Source organism: Odontesthes bonariensis, chromosome 17 (genome assembly GCF_027942865.1).
Source record: "Odontesthes bonariensis isolate fOdoBon6 chromosome 17, fOdoBon6.hap1, whole genome shotgun sequence".
Lineage (NCBI taxonomy): Eukaryota > Metazoa > Chordata > Actinopteri > Atheriniformes > Atherinopsidae > Odontesthes > Odontesthes bonariensis.
Genome location: NC_134522.1, coordinates 34,844,615 through 34,863,916, shown reverse-complemented (window position 1 = coordinate 34,863,916; position 19,302 = coordinate 34,844,615). Strand labels below are relative to the sequence as shown.

Here is a 19,302-nt window from a genome sequence, read left to right as displayed (position 1 = left end):
TTGGCTGTGTCAGTGAGGGGAGGGAGGAGGAGTACAGGGGTGTTGTGTACTCCTTCGTCGGGTGGTGTGAGACTAACCATCTGCATCTTAATACCACCAAGACAAAGGACACCACCAAAGACAAAGACGTATGTAACATCATGCTGAGGATGTTCTACCAGTCAGTGGTAGCCAGTGCCATCTTCTTTGGTTTGGTGTGCTGGGGCAGCAGGCTGGACTCTTTGTTGGTGGTGTCTGAGAGGAGGATGCTGTGTAAACTGTAGTCAATACGGATGACAAGGGAAACCAATTCTTCAAAAGTAGATGGCTCCTCTTTTAACGCCACCCAATCCTTCAATTGTTTGTTGAGTGAGTTTAGGAGTATTCCCTGAAGGGGATTGGGCGACTCACCAGTCTCAGTAGCCAAAATACGGAATTGGATAATGATCTCGGCCACAGAATGGCTGCCTTGTTTAAGATTCAAAAGTCTCTTTGCTGCATTAGCCTCACAAAGGGGGTGATCAAAAGTCCTTTTTGGTTCGTCGTGGAAGGCTGAAAAAAAGAAAGAGTTAACTGAATGTAATTGGAAAAAAGCAAGTGCCCAGTCCAACGTTTTACCCCTTAACAGCACTACAATGAATGAAATCTTAGCTGCATCTGAGGAGAAAGACCGTGTTGAATGGGCAAAAGCCAGAGAACACTGGAGCAGGAACCCTCTCCATCTGTTGGTGTCTCCGGAGAAGTGGTCTGGAGTAGGAAACGCTGCATCACGAAACATGGGTTTAAGAGTGGCTTCAAGAGTGGCTTCCTGGCTGATAGGTAACGGAGCTGGGGAACTTGCTGAAGGAGGAATCAGATAAGCAATTATGGAGATTTTTCAATGACTCAAAAACTTGATTAAGGCATTGGCTGTTTGACCCTTGTTGCTCATTTAGTAGCCGTAGAACCTTCTCACGTTCCCCAAGCATAACTCCTGATTAGCCAGAGCCGACCAAAAGGCGTCCGCTGAGTCCATTCAAGTGGCCAGATCGTGCTGTCAGAGAATACGACTCAAACGCAGACTGGGTATGAAAAAAGTAAAATGATTTATTGATAATGTGGTTGGAGAATAGTCTAGGGTGGATCCAGATATCTTGGAGAATCTGCAGGAGGAGGGAAAGGGTTAGAATGTTCTTCCAAAATGGTGGGAAAATCCAAAAGGGTTGTCTTGTCCTTACGTATTGAAAGGAGGGGGTCTGTGTAGGAGGGGAAGGTGCTGGCTCTGTTGGTTTTGGATCCGAGTTGGCGGGTAGGTAGCGCTGGAGTGGAAATCCAATATGGGTGGTGAAGCAAGCACGAGGAAACCAGGACAAAGGAGAGAGGGAATGAGGTAGGCAAGCACTGGAGGTGAAAGATAATCGTGAAAGGAAGACTTGAGAATAATTCGCAGTGAACACACTGGAGTCGACCGAATTACCACAAAAGTTTTTGAGACGATCTGGCAAAGACTGGTTGTTCCTGCAGCTCCTATAAAGGTGTCTTGATGAATACTGATGAAGAACAGGTGTAATGGTAGGAGCGATCCAGGCTCCACCCAAGTTTCCCAGGAAACCAAAACAACTACAGCCAAGCATGATCACACAGATGCTTTGGGTGATGAGTGAATCTCCTTATTTCAATTTGAGAATCTTTATCCAAACCTGCTTTTATCCAAATCCAAGACTTTATTGGTATTTTACAATACTCTTTCTTTTTTTTTTTTGGAGCTTTTTATGCCTTTAATGGACAGGGCAGTTGAAGAGAGACAGGAAGCAGGGGGCAGAGAGAGGGGGAATGACATGCAGTAAAGGGCTGTCCAATGCGGGATTCGAACCGGACTGCAGCGAGGACTGTAGCCTCTATACATGGGGCGCCTGCACAACCCACTACACCACCGACCACCCCTTTTACAATACTCTTTGGGTTACCTATTCAGTCCCAGTGATTTTCCCACTTTCAGTCACAAAATTGCTCTTTTTACTTCCTGATCTGTGATAGTTTCCTCCATCAGCTCTGTTTGCTCTTCTGACAATCTCAGAAGATTGATTCTTAAGATGAAGATCTCAAGCTTAACTGGCAACATGTTTCTCCTAATTTTTCTGTAAATAATTGTTCATTTCCCTGGCTTTTGTCAGTATGTTCCACGAACAAACTATGACTTCCAGAACTTACCATAACCTTGTCTTAGGGAAAAAAAAATCCCAGCAAACCTTGCAACTGTCTTTTCATAAAATTTTCCAACAGCAAAAGACACATTTTATAACTCCAGCCCAAAGTAAAAGTGAAGGGAATAATCTGTAATTCGCAAACAGTTTGATTATCAAAGAAAAAAATGGCTCATATTTAGGGGGGGAAAAAAGGATACGATTTTTCTTATTGACAAACAATCCCTGAGTTGAACTTCAGTTGATCCTGTCATCCACGATGTGCAAAGCGGCAGGGTCAAAGTGTTCCACGAGAGCCTTCATTTTCTGCACCAAATTTAGCTTGGCTGAGCCTTCTTTTCATGATGCATTCTAATTTTGCAATAAAAAGGTAATCTGTTATCAAAGAACTGTACTGACTAATAAATTAGCAATGATGTCATCCTCACTGTCTGATGGTATTGTGAGCAAGAGCCTAGCAGGCTAATCGTCTCTTCTCCAGAGCCATTCTCCAGTTTGACAAACTGGCTTCTTTCACTTAACTCTTCGCATATTTGCAAAAAATTGATGGTTGTACTATTGATGGTGCCTTGATGGTTTTGCCATTTTTGCTTTTTATTTCCAGTATTATTGTGTCCTTCAGCAATTTGCATACATTCTCTTTGCTTTAATAAAAGTTGTTGTTCAGGCTGAATAAAGCATATTTAACTCGTTATCCCTTTCCTTTTTACTTGAGAAATTATATTAGAGGAAAAATATAATACTTTATTGGGACATCTTAATTGCATTCATTCATATCAACTAAATTTTTTCCTGCATTCTTTACATATTAAAGTATGTATTTGGTGAGAGTTTCAGTTTTTATCTTCATCAGTTCATTCCTTCTCTCTGTCTCAGGTTCACTTGTCACAGAGGCCACTCCCACGTAAACCTCTGATGTGTGTTTGTGTGTGTGTGTGTGTGTGTGTGTGTGTGTGTGTGTGTGTGTGTGTGTGTGTGTTAGAAAGAGAGAGAAAAGAGAGAGTGAGGGAGAGATTATTAAAAGAGCTGCCTTTCTCTCACCAGGCAATTGACACCAGCTCAGCATCATCGGCTGACTGCTTACTGCCTCTTCAGGGAATCAACTTTAAACACTTAAAGCAGTGTTCTCCCTTGGAGACATCAACTGAAGAAACAGTCAGTAAAACTTCTCACGGAGATTTTAACCAACCACCTGAATTGTTTCGATTAAAAACTTTGGACTAACCAAAAGAAAAAGCTAAGAGTTAACATATTATTTACATACTGATTATTTGCTGATCTTTTTTAACTATGTACTGCTTGGTTATACGGTTGGTTCAGACAGTGACTGACTGTTTCTAGCTTGTTTGCCATTAATATAGTTGATCTTATTTTGCTTGTTATTGACTGGTTTGATTCGCAGGCACTGGTTGGTAACTTGGTTGGTTTACATCCCGAATAACAGTTGTTAGATCAGTTATTATAGCACTAGTTAGTATATTGTCTTTCTAATTTAAGAAGTACACTGACTGATTTGCCATTTTATGGAATTTGCTGAATGTGGAGTTAACTTATAATCTCACTTTATGACACTGTTAACTGCCTAGTTTACAGACAAGACTTATTTACTGTTGCTTGATTAGTTGGTTTGCATTTCACAGACATCTAATTAAGTTTACTAACTGGCTTGCTGGCAGCATTTCTTACTGGGTGTTGGCAAATATAGTTGCAGCTTTACTGAATAGCTTCAAAGTTCTCTGACCAGTCAATTAAGTTAAGTTATTGACATGTAAATGTTTACTTCCTAAATGGTTTGTCCATTGTTTAAATAGTTTTCTGGCTGTAATCTTTATTGATTTCATATAGATTAATCGAATTTGTTTTGTTTACTGTATCTCAACTTAAAATGAGTTGAAAATGTGTTGAAAGGTTCTGAGAACTTTCTCAATACATTAAAAGAAAATTCAGAAGTCTTTCAACGCCTTTAAACTCATCTTAAAATGGACCTTATCATATTTCTTACATCATCAACCAAAACAAATTACAAAGCAAAACATTTTTGCATTGTGTTTGGATAAAATTTTTGTTATTCGTTAAATTAATTAAAGACAAAGGAACAAGATATCCAATTAAGTATAACAACTATTTAATTGGACTTTAGCAACATTAGAATTACCTTACAAGCTTGGCAAACCTGTTTTTGTGAAATTTCAAGCTCAAATTGGATAGGGAGTATCAGTGTGCAACCATTTTCAGGCCTCTCCAGAGATTCTATTACTCCTTTTTGTAAGCCCAGCCCTTCTCGGAAGGGAATTCATATCAGCAGCTTGTATTCACAACATAATTTTGGCCACAATCCAAATCTCGTTTCCATAGCTGAGGTTTAGATTAAAAAGATGGACTAGTAAATTAAAAGCTTTGCCGGTCTATTGTGCGCTGATGGTCATGGCTTGAAGATGCCAACAGGACCACATCAACTGCAAAAAGCAGAGATTCAACCCATCCATCCATTTTCTATACCCACTGAATCCGTCGGTCGGGTCGCGGGGGGCAGGAGCCTATCCCAGCGGTCATTGGGTGAGACTGGCGTCCCAGAGTCACCCCCCTAATGCCAGCCAACACTGCCCCTCACACCACAACAACCATAATCTACCTCAGCCTCTCACCAACTGCACACCAGTTACAGCGGGGTGGGGATTCAAACCCTGGTTCGGGTAGGGGTAATGAAAGTATAGAGGGTGCCAGAGGTGGAGGAAGGACAAGACACACTAGCAGATTCAGCAGACAAACTCACCTAAATAGTCCTATAATCACTAAAATACCAGCAAAAACAAAGCCATACAACTCACTCTCACCAACTGCACACCAGTCACAGCGGGGTGGGGATGCAAACCCTGGTTCGGGTAGGGGAAGAAATAAAAGAGGTAAGAAAAGCAGTGAGAGGCAGGGTACACCCTGGACAGGCCGCCAGTCGAGATGCAACCCTTTGGTTACCGAACCAGACACTTTCCTCTTCCCAAGAATACCTCAAGATCCTGTCCATAAAACCCCCAAAAAGGATTGGCAACAAGGAGCAAACCTGGCCAAGTCCAGCATTCACAGTACACAAGCTTGAATTTGTGCCAAGAATGTGGACACAGCTCTTATTTTGGTTATACGGGGACCAAATAGCCCACAAAAATGACTCTGGTACCCTGTACTCCAGAAGCACCAGCAGAATCCCTCAGGGTATACGGTTATTAGCCTTCTCCAAGTCCACAAAACACATATAAACTGGATGGTCAAACTCCCATGACCCCCTCATTAACTCTGGCAGGTTGTAGATTTGTTTCAGGTTCCAGAACATGCAAAGACTACCACTGCTTACTGAGAAAGCGTTAATGCAGTCTAGTGTATACATACTATGCAGAAACATTTGGGAGAGGGTGGGGGAAGACACAGAGCTCCTGCTGAAGCCTTGCTGCACACACTTCCTGTTCATAGTGGGCAGGGCTATGGTGTTGGCAGGATATAGATCTGTTCAGGGTGTAAGAGTGATTAAACCCTTCAACTCTGTTGCCCTTCGGATGATGTATGAGGGATTTATAACGACATTTGGTGTCATGGCATGATATCAAAATTTTCAACTGGCCCAGTTAAATTGTAGAAGCCTCTCATGGATTGTGTGAACAAGGAGGATGCACCAGAACTTAACTTTTAAGCCGGTTTTTGCTTAGTTAGTGTGCAGTTAGTGAATGTAGATTGATGCTAAACATAGAATCAATTTTACAATGCGTCTCAAACTTAAAACACAAACATCCTGAGAGGATTGAAACCTCTCTGAATGCAAAGTAAATATATGAATGTGCAAAGTGATTTTTTTTTTTCACATCAAACTGGGATCATTGTGTTTCAGGTGCTGAAATGTCTCAGCCATTTCCCCTGCTGCTTCTGACAGGTATACTCTTTTTCTTTCTTTTTTTCTTTCTTTCTTATTAGTATGTACAAAAATAGTGTATACCAAAGAGTAAAGTTCTCTCTCTCTTTCTCTTTTTTCAACAGGTCTTTCCATGTTTATCCCATCATTTGGCTTGGAGTCTAGTGGTGAGTTCTGAGAGACATTTGTGTTTCTGTCAACCTGATGCATGTTGAAACCAAAGAAGAATATAGTAATAACAATCAACAGCATGCAGAAGCACTGACTTGATGAATACATGAGGACATGACAAAAAAAAGTAGCTCATTTGTACATCAGCACAAGCTGTTGCAAAAAAAAGATTGACAGCATGAAGACTTTTTGCATCTGCCAACAGATTATTATTGAGAATTACTTTAGGTTGAACTCCTGTCCCTTCGGCTACATTCACACTGCAGGTCTTAATGCTGCAGATTTTGAAAGGTGGTTCACATGGTAATTTAAATGCAACGGTCATTAGACTCCAGTGTGAACAGATTTCAGCCCTGAAGTGACCAGCATGCGCCAAAGACGTGACATCACGTGCAGCATGCTGCGTTTACAGAGGTAAAAATGAATGCTCCACGTGTTAGCGTGTGTATCAATTCTAAAGTTGTCATGCAACTGGAGCCAACAAAATTGTGAGGATTTTAATTAAGTCCAAAACTCAAGTAAGTTAAGTAAGTTGAAGCAGAAAATCAAAGCTCCTCTTATCCGTTGTCAGCTCTTTAAAAGTGAACATCAGTTATCCTGGTTTTATTTTGGTATGCAACAGCAAACCCTAGATCATTAATAGTTCTCTTCAAATGCTTGATGCTACGAATGAGTTTGTGAAAAAATATTATATTTAATGCATTATGTAACAAAAATGTTATATTAGAATATTATCAAAAATATTGGTAGGGACAACTCTGGTCCCTATGCACACTTGTGCCCTTGCCAAAACCTCACTTTCTTTCCACTGTCTGGCTCCATCAGGGGTGTCTGCCATGCTTGTTTCCTCCATAGTTTACATTTGATCTCGCTGCGTCCCGCCTCCCAGCCTTCATTAGTCTGAGGTTGCTCTGAAAAACATCAGATATGTCCCTTTGTTTGCATATGCTTGCTGCTGGTGATATTGTTGCTGTTTGTTTATTTTTGTTAGTGTTTTTTATTCATTCATCATTTTTGCAGGTACTCCCGATGGTCGTAGCCGTTGTGTTTTCTTTTTGTGGCATGAGATGTATTTTTTCGTTTCCTGATTGCTGTGATTACGAGCCAATTGGGTCTCTGCTTGTATACTTATATACTGATAAACTCTAGATGGCAGTTTACATGATGCTTTGAGCTCTCCTCTAGTATTGAGTTACCTGACTTACCTGAGTGTCCGTGCTGTTTCGTTCTTTCAGTCATTCTGTATTATTTGCTTATTGTGAGCATTTAATCATCCTTACATCAGCTTGCTGTGTGGCTTCCTCCTGTTGTTCTCTTCTGGATTGTCCCCGGTACGTTTGCTTCTTTCCTGTCATCAATCTTTAATGTATTGATTGTAAGCGGGTGCTTTGCCTCAGATTTTTACCACAGATAATTGGATAAGCGTCATGCCTCCTGTGTTGGTGTCCCAACATGCTGTTTTATTCCTGCCAGGTGATCCTGGGCCTGCTTTGAGGTTTTTGGTTTAGCTGGGAGCTGACCACTGGTCGCATTGTTGCAGCCGTGGTTTAGGCTGCAGGAACGCTGCTGTTTTGCCCTACTTCATTTATTTATCATGCTTTGCACTCCTTTATTACTTGGATTTGTTGTGACAATCTGACTTTGTGCGGGTTTTGCTCACTCGCTCATTGCCACTCTTGGGCAGATTGTGATACCTCCTGGTTACACAGCTGACCTGCATGTGCTCAGAGCACTGTTACCTGGCATGAGTGTGGGGAATGATCTGGTTTAAACCTTTGAAAGAAGAAATGTATTCTTCCCTGGCAATCACATGTCTATTTAACAGATTGTCTGGTGTTTTATGTGATTTATCTTAAATTAGTTAACATATTATTTTGTTTGCATTTCTTTTAATTTTATTTCTGTTTCACTGCTGGAGGGAGGCCTCTTCTTAGCCTTTGAGCCCACGGTGTTTAGTGTTGATCGGTAGCTTGAAGGTGCTCCCTGTTACCCTGTGAAGTGTCTGCTTGTTTCAGAGGCTGAGCTCCCAGTGGTGGTGGTCGGAGCTTTTCAGGTGGCGGTGTCTCCTTCCAGTGTGCTGCCTGTTTTGCACCTCGGGTTTTGGGTTGCACAACTGTGTGATGCATGTGTGTTGTGGGGTGATTTGAGATGTCTCCTATCCCTTGACCTTGCTCCTCACTAGTAAACCTCAGCTATATTTGTAGCATTTGTCTCCTGTTCTAAGTAAAAAAGAACCTGAGTGCTTTTTATTCTTGAGGTGGTAATTGTAATAGTTTCTAATCACCTTTTTAATTACGGAATATTCCCTGGGTGAAATTCCCAGGGTGGCGTTGTTCTTTTAACTTTGACCCACCTTACTGGAGTAGCTGGGCTCTCCACAGGTGCTGAAGCTGTCTGTCTTACGGACCCCCCCCGCCTCACGAGACAATGAGACTGTATCAAAGTTTTGAACCAGGTTATCGTCACCAAAGGCTCTTGCCATTTCCATAGCACATCTCTTCACAATTTGGCCATCTGACAAGGGGCTTCTTTTTTTGGAGAGCTCAAGCGCAACGCCATAAGATGCCTTGAGTGCAGACCCTATATGGTTGTGGCTCTGGTAAAAAGTCGCTGTTATTTGTGCACTTTTGGTTTGAGGTTGCAATGATAGCAGCCCTTGCAGCTTCAGTATACTTCTCGTATTTAGCTTTGTGCAAGGCGTTACAGTGGCAACTTAAATCGACTATGCACAAAGGTTTGCCTTTAAATTCTGTGAACAGATAATCTACTTCCCATTTCACCTGAAACACGATTTTCTCGTTTAAGTTTTCTCTTTCCTCCGCTCTTCGCCATGGCTCAACGTCTCTTCCTCACCGGTGGAGAAGACCCGGAGGAAGCATGCACGTGGCGGCGTCTGAATTGGAGGCGCCATCTAGTGGCCAACTGTGTCATTACAACTGATTCAGTGCTACAGAGGACACATTTTTATAATTTTCAAAAATTAATCTAAGGGCCACTTCGAGTGGGCGTGTGGACCGTGTGCGGCCCCCGGGCCACTAGTTACTCATCCCTGGTCTAATAGATGAAACAGAATCAAAGCTCCTCTTATCATTTGTCAACCCTTTAAAAGTGAACATCAGTTATCCTGGTTTTATTTCAGTGAGCTACTGACTCTCCTGATAGGTATGTAACAGAAATCCCTCTTTTTAAACTAGATCATTAATCCTGTTGGCCTTTCTTGGTTTTTGAGTATATTTTATATTTCTAAAGATATTCAGCTTATTGACAGTTAAAACAGTTAACAGTTAAAACTAACTAGTCACAGTCTCTGGCACTCTGAAAAGGATTATTACAATTGAATATCATTTTGTCTTTTGCATAAGTGAGACTTTAAAAGTTTTTTTCAGCACCTCATTACAATCCTTGGTGCGCTATACTTTAAGACATGAATTAACTGTTTTTAAGCATCAGCTGGTAAGCTCATTTAAATAGCTTTTTAAATTTTACTTAAAATTACTTACATTTTTACAAAAATCTACTTTATTTATTAATAAAAAGAGGAAAAGAGCAGAATGGACATTGACAAATTATATAAAATATGGAGAGGATTGATTCAAGATTAATATCTAGAATCCAAATTAATCCAATATATACAATGTCAATTGAAAAAAAGTTGCCTTGCTAAGGAATCCATGAGATGGGATTAAAAGTTTTCTTTGATTCAATCCCTTGTCCTAAGACTGCACAAGGGGGGAAAAAAAGAAAAAAACTCAATTTAACAGGAAGAAAGCTCCAGCAGAACCCGAACCAACCATCTGCCTCGACCAGCTGGGGGCTGAGAGGACAGGAAAGACGACAAACACTGTAACACCAGGCCAGGGATACCTGCTGAGAGAGAGAAACACAAGTTAATGACAACCATGATGTCACATGTACATGGAGAGGAAAGAGAGCAGAGGGAGGAGAGGTGCATCATGGGAGGTTTTTGGATCACCTGAACCATCCCTAACTAAAAGCTTTATCAAAAAGAAAAGCTTAAAGCCTGATCTTAAAGGTAAAGAGGGTGTCTGCTTCCTGAACCCAAACTAGCAGCTGGTTCCACAAGAGTGGGGCCTGATAACTGAAGGCTCTGCCTCCTTCTCAGTTATCTTCGATAAATATTATTTCCAGTAATTTGAATTAGTAGTTTCAACACATTTCTTCCTAATCATCTACCAGTAAACTGTATGCAAGTTTTTTTTGCCATTTATTTTTTACACTTACAGTAATTTGTTTCACTTAAATTCAAATTCAATTCAAATTCAAAAATGCTTTATTTATCCCAGAGGGAAATTAAATGTTGATGTAACTCAATTAAATCAAGGAGTTATTATAGATGCTCATGGCTGTGGGCAGGAAAGATTTCCGGTAGCGGTCCGTTTTGCATCCAAACTGAAGAAGCCTTTAACTGAAGAGACTCTGTTTTCCGATAACAGTCTCATGGAGAGGATGTTCAGGGTTGTCCATAATTCTCTTGATTTTATGCAAAATCTTTCTTTGCATTATTGTCTCCAGAGGTTCCACAGTCGTCCCCAGAACAGAACCAGCCTTCCTTATCAGGTTGTTGAGTCTTTTTAGGTCCCTGGTTCTGATGCTGCTGCCCCAACAGATGACGCCAGAGGAAATGACGCTCTCAACAACAGACTTGTAGAAGATCTGCAACATCTTGCTGCAAACCTTGAAGGACCTTAGCTTCCTCAAGAAGTACAGTCTGCTCTGTCCTTTCTTGTAGATGGCTTCACTGTTGTGTCTCCAGTCCAGTCTGTTGTCCAGATGAACATCAAGGTATTTATATTCCTCAACCACCTCCACTTCTTCTCCCATGATGGAAACAGGGTTTGATCTGACCCTGTTTCTCCTGAAATCTACAATCATCTCCTTTGTTTTGTTAACATTCAAGATGAGATGATTGTTCCCACACCATGCCACAAAGCGGTCCACCAGCTCTCTGTACTCAGCTTTTTGTCCATCTCTGATACACCCGACAACTGCAGAGTCATCTGAATATTTCTGTAGATGACAGGAGTCTGACTTGTACTGGAAGTCTGAAGTGTACAGAGTGAAAAGGAATGGTGAGAGTACAGTCCCCTGTGGTGCTCCTGTGCTGCTGATCACCTGGTTAGACACACAATTCTTCAGTCTGACAAACTGTGGTCTGTTTGTCAGGTAGTCATTAATCCAGGTGATTGTTGAGGCCTCCACCTGAGTCTTCTGGAGTTTCAGACGAAGCAGATCAGGCTGAATTGTGTTAAATGCACTGGAGAAATCAAAGAACATGATCCTCACAGTGCTGCCTGCTTTGTCCAGATGACAGTGGGTTTGTTGAAGTAGGTGTATGATAGCGTCTTCAACTCCAACTCCATGGCGATAAGCAAACTGCAGGGGGTCCTGATATGTGCTGGTTTGCTTACACAGGTGGGTCAACAGGAGTCTCTCCAGGACCTTCATGATGTGGGATGTCAGGGCAACAGGTCTGTAGTCATTGATGACTGAAGGATGAGTTTTCTTTGGTACCGGAACCAGACAGGATGTCTTCTACAACAGTGGTACCTTCTCTTGGGTCAAGCTAAGGTTGAAAAGGTGTTGCACAGGCCTTCAGGACTCGGGGGCTGACACCATCTGGACCTGCAGCCTTGTTCCGGTTCAGTCTCTCCAACTGCCTCTTCACCTGACTTCTAGAAACAGAAAAGTGGGAGTGGGAGGCAAAGGGGACAGCAGCATCTCCTGATTTGGTTGAAGACAAACTAGTGGAAGCAGAAGAATCCATGACTGAGGTGGAGGTGGAGATGTTACAGGAAAGCTGTGGGTCAGAGGAGGGTGGGATGTCTCTTTGGCTGGGAACAGGAGGGGAGGATGGTGAGCTTGTTCCTGAACTGAACCTGTTGAAGAATGTGTTAAGCTCATTTGCTCTGTCCAGACTTCCATCCATTCGATCCTCCCTCTGCTTGAGGCCTGTGATCTTCTTCATTCCTGACCACACATCTCTGATATTGTTCCTCTGCAGTTTACTCTCAAGCTTCTTTCTATACACCTCCTTGCTCTCTCTGATCTTGACTGAGCTGCTTCTGTACACTCCTCAGTAACTCCCTGTCTCGCTCCCTAAAGGCTCTTTTTTTCTTGTTCAATAGTTCCTTTAGCTCACTGGTGATCCAGGGTTTGTTATTAGGGAAGCATCTCACTGTTCTGGTGGGGATGGTGTTGTCCACACAGAAGTTTATATAGTCAGTCACACACTCAGTCATGGCATTAATGTCCTCTCCATGTGGCTTACAAAGAGAAATCCAATCGGTTGCATCAAAACAACCCTGTAAGGCTTCTTCAGCTTCCTGTGACCACTTTCTAACAGTCCTTTTTGTGACAGGTAGTCTCTGGACAAGGGGTTTATATGCTGAACAGAGGAAAACAAGGTTGTGATCCGATTTACCCAGGGGAGGTCTTGATTTGGAAATGTATGAATCCTTGACATTTGTGTAAAACAAATCCAATGTCTTGTTTTCTCTGGTAGAGCAGCTGACAAACTGTTGAAAAGTTGGCAGTGTAGCAGAGAGTGAGGCATGATTAAAATCACCAGATATTGCCACAAAAGAATTGGGGTGTTGTGTCTGTATCTTAGCAACAACGGAACTGATGACATCACATGCAGTGTCGGCAACAGCTGAGGGTGGAATGTAAACAGCCACCAAAACAACACTGGTGAACTCTCTTGGCAAATAATATGAACGAAAACTTACTGCCAATAGTTCAATGTCAGGACTGCAGAGACGACTCTTCACAGTAACATGTCCTGGGTAACACCATCTGTTGTTGACAAGCACTGCCAATCCACCCCCTTTCCTTTTCCTGCTACTCTTTAAATCTCGATCTGCTCGTACAGTCAGGAAGCCCGGCAGAGAGACGCTGGAGTCGGGGATATGATCCTGCAGCCATGTCTCAGTAAAACACATAATGCTACATTCCCGATATTCTTGCTGAGTCCTTGTCAAAGCTAGAAGTTCATCCAACTTGTTAGCTAACAATCTTACATTGCCCATGATGATGGATGGCAGAGATGGTTTGAACTTCTTCTTTCTCTCTCTCCTCTTTGCTCCTGCTCTGCATCCACAACACCTCATTTTCAATTCCAGTGGGATTTCTGGCTTCAGTTGTCAAATTATTTCTGCTTTTCCAATGTTAATCAGCTGCTCCCTGTTGTAAACCACCCTGTTGCTATGGTTATGCATCATAACAAAAGAGCAAAATATACAAAAGTATTGGGAAGAATCAATCCAGCTGCACAGCATCCAAGGCAGGAAGGAATAGTTGTCCAAAAAATGCAATTTCTTCCAAGAAAAAACAGGAATGAAATTTAGAAAAAAGAAAAAAATCTCAATGTGAGGAACAGAGCTACTCCAACGTGCTGCCACCCTCAGCGGCGCATTCTAGAATGATATCTTGCAGAAGTTTTTCATCTTTTGTGAAAAAATGATTAACCCCACGGTCACAAATAAATTTACATCATGAAATGACATAAATAAAAACTCTTAAAGATAACTTCTCACTTGCAAGAAATTTTTTTAAAAATCACTTTATTTAAACTATATACAGCATATGTGACTATATTTAGTTGAAAGCTTTTTGAAAGATTTAACTTCTATGTGCATCCTTTGTTATGCAAATTACTGGGCCTAAAATTGGAATTCAATTTTAGGCCCAGTAAAGGGGGGGGGGGGGGGGGGTTGGCGGCACTGTAACACCATTCAAAGGATATCTGTTGGAACAGGGAAACACGAGTTAATGACCACAATAATGTCACATATACATAAAGAGAGTAAAGTGAGGAAAGGTGTGACAGATGAGGCCCCCCAGCAGTCTAGGCCTATAGCAGCTTAACTATGGGATGTTTCAGGATCACCTGAGCCATCCCTAACTATAAGCTTTATCAAAAAGGAAAGTTTTAAGCCTGGTCTTAAAAGTGGAAAGGGTGTCTGCTTCCCGGACATTTACTGGCAGCTTATTCCACAATAGAGGGGCCTGATAACTGAAGGCTCTGCCTCCCATTCTACTTTTAGAAACTCTGGGAACCTCAAGTAAACCTGCAGTTTGGGAATGAAGTGCTCTGTTAGGAAAATATCTTACAATGAGATCTTTAAGATATGATGGAGCTCGGTCATTAAGAGCTTTATATGTGAGAAGAATCTTAAATTCTATTCTGAATTTAACAGGGAGCCAATGAAGAGAAGCTAAAACTGGAGAAATATGATCTCTGCTGTTAGTTCTCATCAGAACTCTGGCTGCAGCATTTTGGATCAGCTGGAGGCTTTTCAGAGAATATGTGGGACAGCCCAATAATAAAGAATTACAGTAGTCCAATCCTGAAAAAACAAATGCATGGACTAGTTTTTCTGCATCACTCTGAGACAAGATGTTCCTGATTTTAACAATATTACGAAGATGAAAGAAGGCAGTCCTAGAAACCTGTTTTATATGCGAGTCAAATGATAAATTCTGGTCAAAAATAACTCCAAGGTTCCTCACTGTAGAACTAGAAGCCAATGAAATATTCAATTCAATTCAATTCAAGTCAATTCAATTCAATTCAATTCATTTTTATTTATATAGCGCCAAATACAACAAATGTCATCTCAAGGCACTTAGATAGTAAGTCCAATTCAAGCCAATTGGAATTCAATTAATTAATAATAATCATAATTCATAAAATAATCCAATTCGTTCATATAGAGCCAATTCAAAAACAATTTCCTAGCTAAGAAAACCAACAGATTGCACTGAAAACTTTTTGTTTTTCGGTCCAATCTCCCGGCCTGAGCGGCGTGCCTGAGGCGACTGTGGAGAGAAACGACTCCCTTTTAACAGGAAGAAACCTCTGGCAGAACCAGACTCAGGAAGGGTGGCCATCCGCCTCGACCAGCTGGGGTTTGAGAAGACAGAAAGGGGGGGGGGGGGGGGGGGGGGTGCGGCGGCGGCGGCGGCACTGTAACACCATTCAAAGGATATCTGTTGGAACAGGGAAACACGAGTTAATGACCACAATAATGTCACATACATAAAGGAAGTAAAGTGAGGAAAGGTGTGACAGATGAGGCCCCCCAGCAGTCTAGGCCTATAGCAGCTTAACTATGGGATGTTTCAGGATCACCTGAGCCATCCCTATTCAAGGTAAACACAAGAAACTTGTGCTAACGAAAATAAATAAATAAATAAAGGACCAGACTCAGTGAGTAATTCCCTATACTCCCTATATAGATCCATATATAGAACCATCTTTTACAGCCACAAGCTACCTCAGCCTCTCACCAACTGCACACCAGTCACAGCGGGGTGGGTTGCAAACCCTGGTTCGGGTAGGGGGAGAAATAAAAGAGGTAAGATAAGCGGGAATGGGATTCCAACCCTGGTTCGGGTAGGGGGTAATGAAAGTATAGAAGGTGCCAGAGGTGTAGGCAGGACAAGACACACTAGCAGATTCAGCAGACAAACTCACCTAAACAGTCCTATAATCACTAAAAATACCAGCAAAAACAAAGCCATACAACTCACTCTCACCAACTGCACACCAGTCACAGCGGGGTGGGGATGCAAACCCTGGTTCGGGTAGGGGTAGAAATAAAAGAGGTAAGATAGGCGGGAATGGGATTCAAACCCTGGTTCGGGTAGGGGGTAATGAAAGTATAGAGGGTGCCAGAGGTGGAGGCAGAACAAGACACACTAGCAGACACACTATCAGATTCAACAGACCTAACTATAAGCTTTATAAAAAAGGAAAGTTTTAAGCCTGGTCTTAAAAGTGGAAAGGGTGTCTGCTTCCCGGACATTTACTGGCAGCTTATTCCACAAGAGAGGGGCCTGATAACTGAAGGCTCTGCCTCCCATTCTACTTTTAGAAACTCTGGGAACCTCAAGTAAACCTGCAGTTTGGGAACGAAGTGCTCTGTTTGGAAAATATCTTACAATGAGATCTTTAAGATATGATGGAGCTCGGTCATTAAGAGCTTTATATGTAAGGAGAAGAATCTTAAATTCTATTCTGAATTTAACAGGGAGCCAATGAAGAGAAGCTAAAACTGGAGAAATATGATCTCTGCTGTTAGTTCTCATCAGAACTCTGGCTGCAGCATTTTGGATCAGCTGGAGGCTTTTCAGAGAATATGTGGGACAGCCCAATAATAAAGAATTACAGTAGTCCAATCTTGAAGTAACAAATGCATGGACTAGTTTTTCTGCATCACTCTGAGACAAGATGTTCCTGATTTTAACAATATTACGAAGATGAAAGAAGGCAGTCCTAGAAACCTGTTTTATATGCGAGTCAAATGATAAGTTCTGGTCAAAAATAACTCCAAGGTTCCTCACTGTAGAACTAGAAGCCAAGGAAATACCATCTAGAGTAACTATATAGCTAGACAATTTCTCCCTGAAACGCTCAGGTCCAAAGATAACGACTTCAGTTTTGTCTGAATTTAGAAGCAGACAGTTCTGAGTCATCCAGGTCTTTATGTCTTTAAGACATGCTTGTAGTCTGACCAACCTATTGGGTTCATCTGGTTTTATAGATAAGTACAGCTGAGTATCATCAGCATAGCAATGGAAATTTATGCCATGCTGTCTAATAATGTTACCCAATGGAAGCATGTATAAAGTGAAAAGAATCGGTCCAAGCACAGAACCCTGAGGAACTCCATGACTTACTCTGGTGTGTGAGGAAGATTCTTCATTTACAAGAACAAACTGAAATCTATCAGATAAATATGACTTAAACCAGTGCTGAAAAGAAACCTGGGATTATTCTTATTCTCTTCTATCAATGATGAATAATAAGCAGTTCTAGCTTTACGAAGGGCTTTCTTATACGTTATTAAACTATCTTTCCAGACTAACTGAGACTCTTCTAAATTAGAGGAACGCCACTGTCTCTCCAGCTTTCTTGCAGTCTGCTTTAAAGCACGCAGCTGTGAATTATACCAAGGAGCCAACCTCTTCTGACTGATTACCTTCCTTTTCAGAGGGGCAACATTGTTTAGTGCTGTACGCATTGAAACTATAGTGCTGTCAACAAGAGAGTCAAGTGTTGCTGGAGTAAAGTTTAGGTAGTCGTCCTCTGTCATATCTGCACATGGCAGTGAAGAAAAGGATGATGGAATTAATTCTTTAAATCTGGTTACAGCATCCTCTGATAGACACCTTCTATATGTAAATTTCTTCTCAGAAACTGTATAGTCAAGTAATGTAAACTCAAAGGTTATCAGAAAATGGTCAGATAAGACAGAGTTATGAGGGAACACTGTTAACTGTTCACTCTCAATGCCATAAGTCAGCACAAGATCAAGGGTGTGATTAAGGCAGTGAGTCGGTGACTCTGAGAAAATCCAATAGAGTCTAATATAGAATTAAAGTTCATATTCAGGCTGTCATTTTCAACATCTACATGAATATTAAAGTCACCCACTACAATGACTTTATCTGTACTCAGCACTAACTGGGATAAAAACTCTGAGAATTCAGACAGAAACTCAGAATAAGGGCCAGGTGGACGATACACAACAACAAACACAAGAGGTTTCTGGGATTTCCACTTTGCGTGGGAAAAACTGAGAATCAGAGATTCAAAAGGCAAGGCAAGGCATCTTTATTTATATAGCACATTTCATACCATAGGCAACTCAATGTGCTTTACATAAAGACAAGGCATTTAAAAGAACAGCATAAAGCAGCAATTTAAAGAGAAAAAAAATAGAATAAAAATTAAAAACACAGTTAAAAGCAATCAAAGAAGAGGGGAAAAAGAAAGATATAAACTCAACCATAAGCACACCGAAAGAGAAATGTTTTTAAGCTGGATTTACAAGTGCTTACAGTTGTGGCTGATTTCAGTTCTACTGGTAGTTTGTTCCAGTTGTGTGCAGCATAACAGCTAAAAGCTCCTTCACCGTTTCTAGTTTGAACTCTGGACTCCACTATCTGACCTGAGTCAGCAGATCTCAGAGCTCTACTGGGTTTATACTCTGCTAGCATGTCATTCATGTATTCTGGACCTAAACCATTCCGTGATTTGTAGACGAGTAGCAGAACTTTAAAATCTATTCTGTATCTGACCGGGAGCCGATGTAAAGACTTGAGAACTGGGGTGATGTGATGTGATCTCTTTGTTCTGGTTAAAACTCGGGCTGCAGCGTTCTGAATGAGCTGCAGCTGTTTGAGACTCTTTTGGGGGAGTCCAGTCAGAAGACCGTTACAGTAGTCGAGTCTGCTGGAGATGAAAGCATGAATCAGCTTCTCCTGATCTGTTTGGGACATGAAACCCTTAATTCTGGATATGTTGTTAAGTTGATAAAAGGCTGATTTGGTGACTGATATGATATGATAGTTGAAGGTCAGGTCTGAGTCTATCAGCAAGCCGAGGTTCCGGACTTGGTCTTTAGTTTCTAGAGACAGTGACTCAAGATGTTTACTGACAGCAAACCTCTTCTTTTTGTTGCCAAACACAATGACCTCAGTTTTTTCTTGATTTAACTGAAGGAAATTTGGTTCATCCACTTTTTGACTTGCTCTAAGCAGTCGCACAATGACTCTATAGGACTGCAGTCATCTGGAGACAGTGCGAGATATATCTGTGTGTCATCTGCATAGCTGTGGTAGTTGACTTTAGAGTTCTTCAGAATTTGACCCAGAGGCAGCATGTATAGGGTGAACAGAAGGGGTCCAAGAACTGACCCCTGAGGAACTCCACATGTCATAGCCACTCGATCAGATTGATTACTTCCAATAGTCACAAAATAACTCCGCTCCTCCAAGTAGGACCTGAACCATTCTTGGACTGTCCCGCTGAGTCCTGCCCAGGTTTCCAACCTGTTCAGCAGTATACTGTGGTCCACAGTGTCAAATGCAGCACTGAGATCCAACAATACCAGAACTGACACCTTGCCTGAGTCAGTGTTCAACCTTATGTCATTTAACACTTTAATAAGAGCCGTTTCTGTACTGTGGTGAGGTCGGAAGCCTGACTGAAATTTGTCATGGACACTGGCGTTCAAGAAGTTACTGAGTTGATTAAAAACCCCT

The 19,302-nt window shown here is 41.5% G+C and overlaps 1 protein-coding gene across 2 annotated transcripts in view; it reads left to right on the top strand.

Moving 5' to 3' along the window:
* The first annotated feature begins 3,231 nt into the window (after positions 1-3,231).
* Positions 3,232-19,302, top strand: part of coch (coagulation factor C homolog, cochlin (Limulus polyphemus)) — a 53,933-nt gene continuing 37,862 nt past the window's right edge. For both annotated transcript variants that reach the window (XM_075448322.1, XM_075448321.1), the window contains exons 1-3: positions 3,232-3,317; positions 6,037-6,078; positions 6,183-6,224. In XM_075448322.1, coding sequence (XP_075304437.1) covers positions 6,045-6,078; positions 6,183-6,224 — 76 coding nt within the window. In that variant the 5' untranslated portion in view covers positions 3,232-3,317; positions 6,037-6,044. The remainder of the gene's footprint in view (positions 3,318-6,036; positions 6,079-6,182; positions 6,225-19,302) is intronic.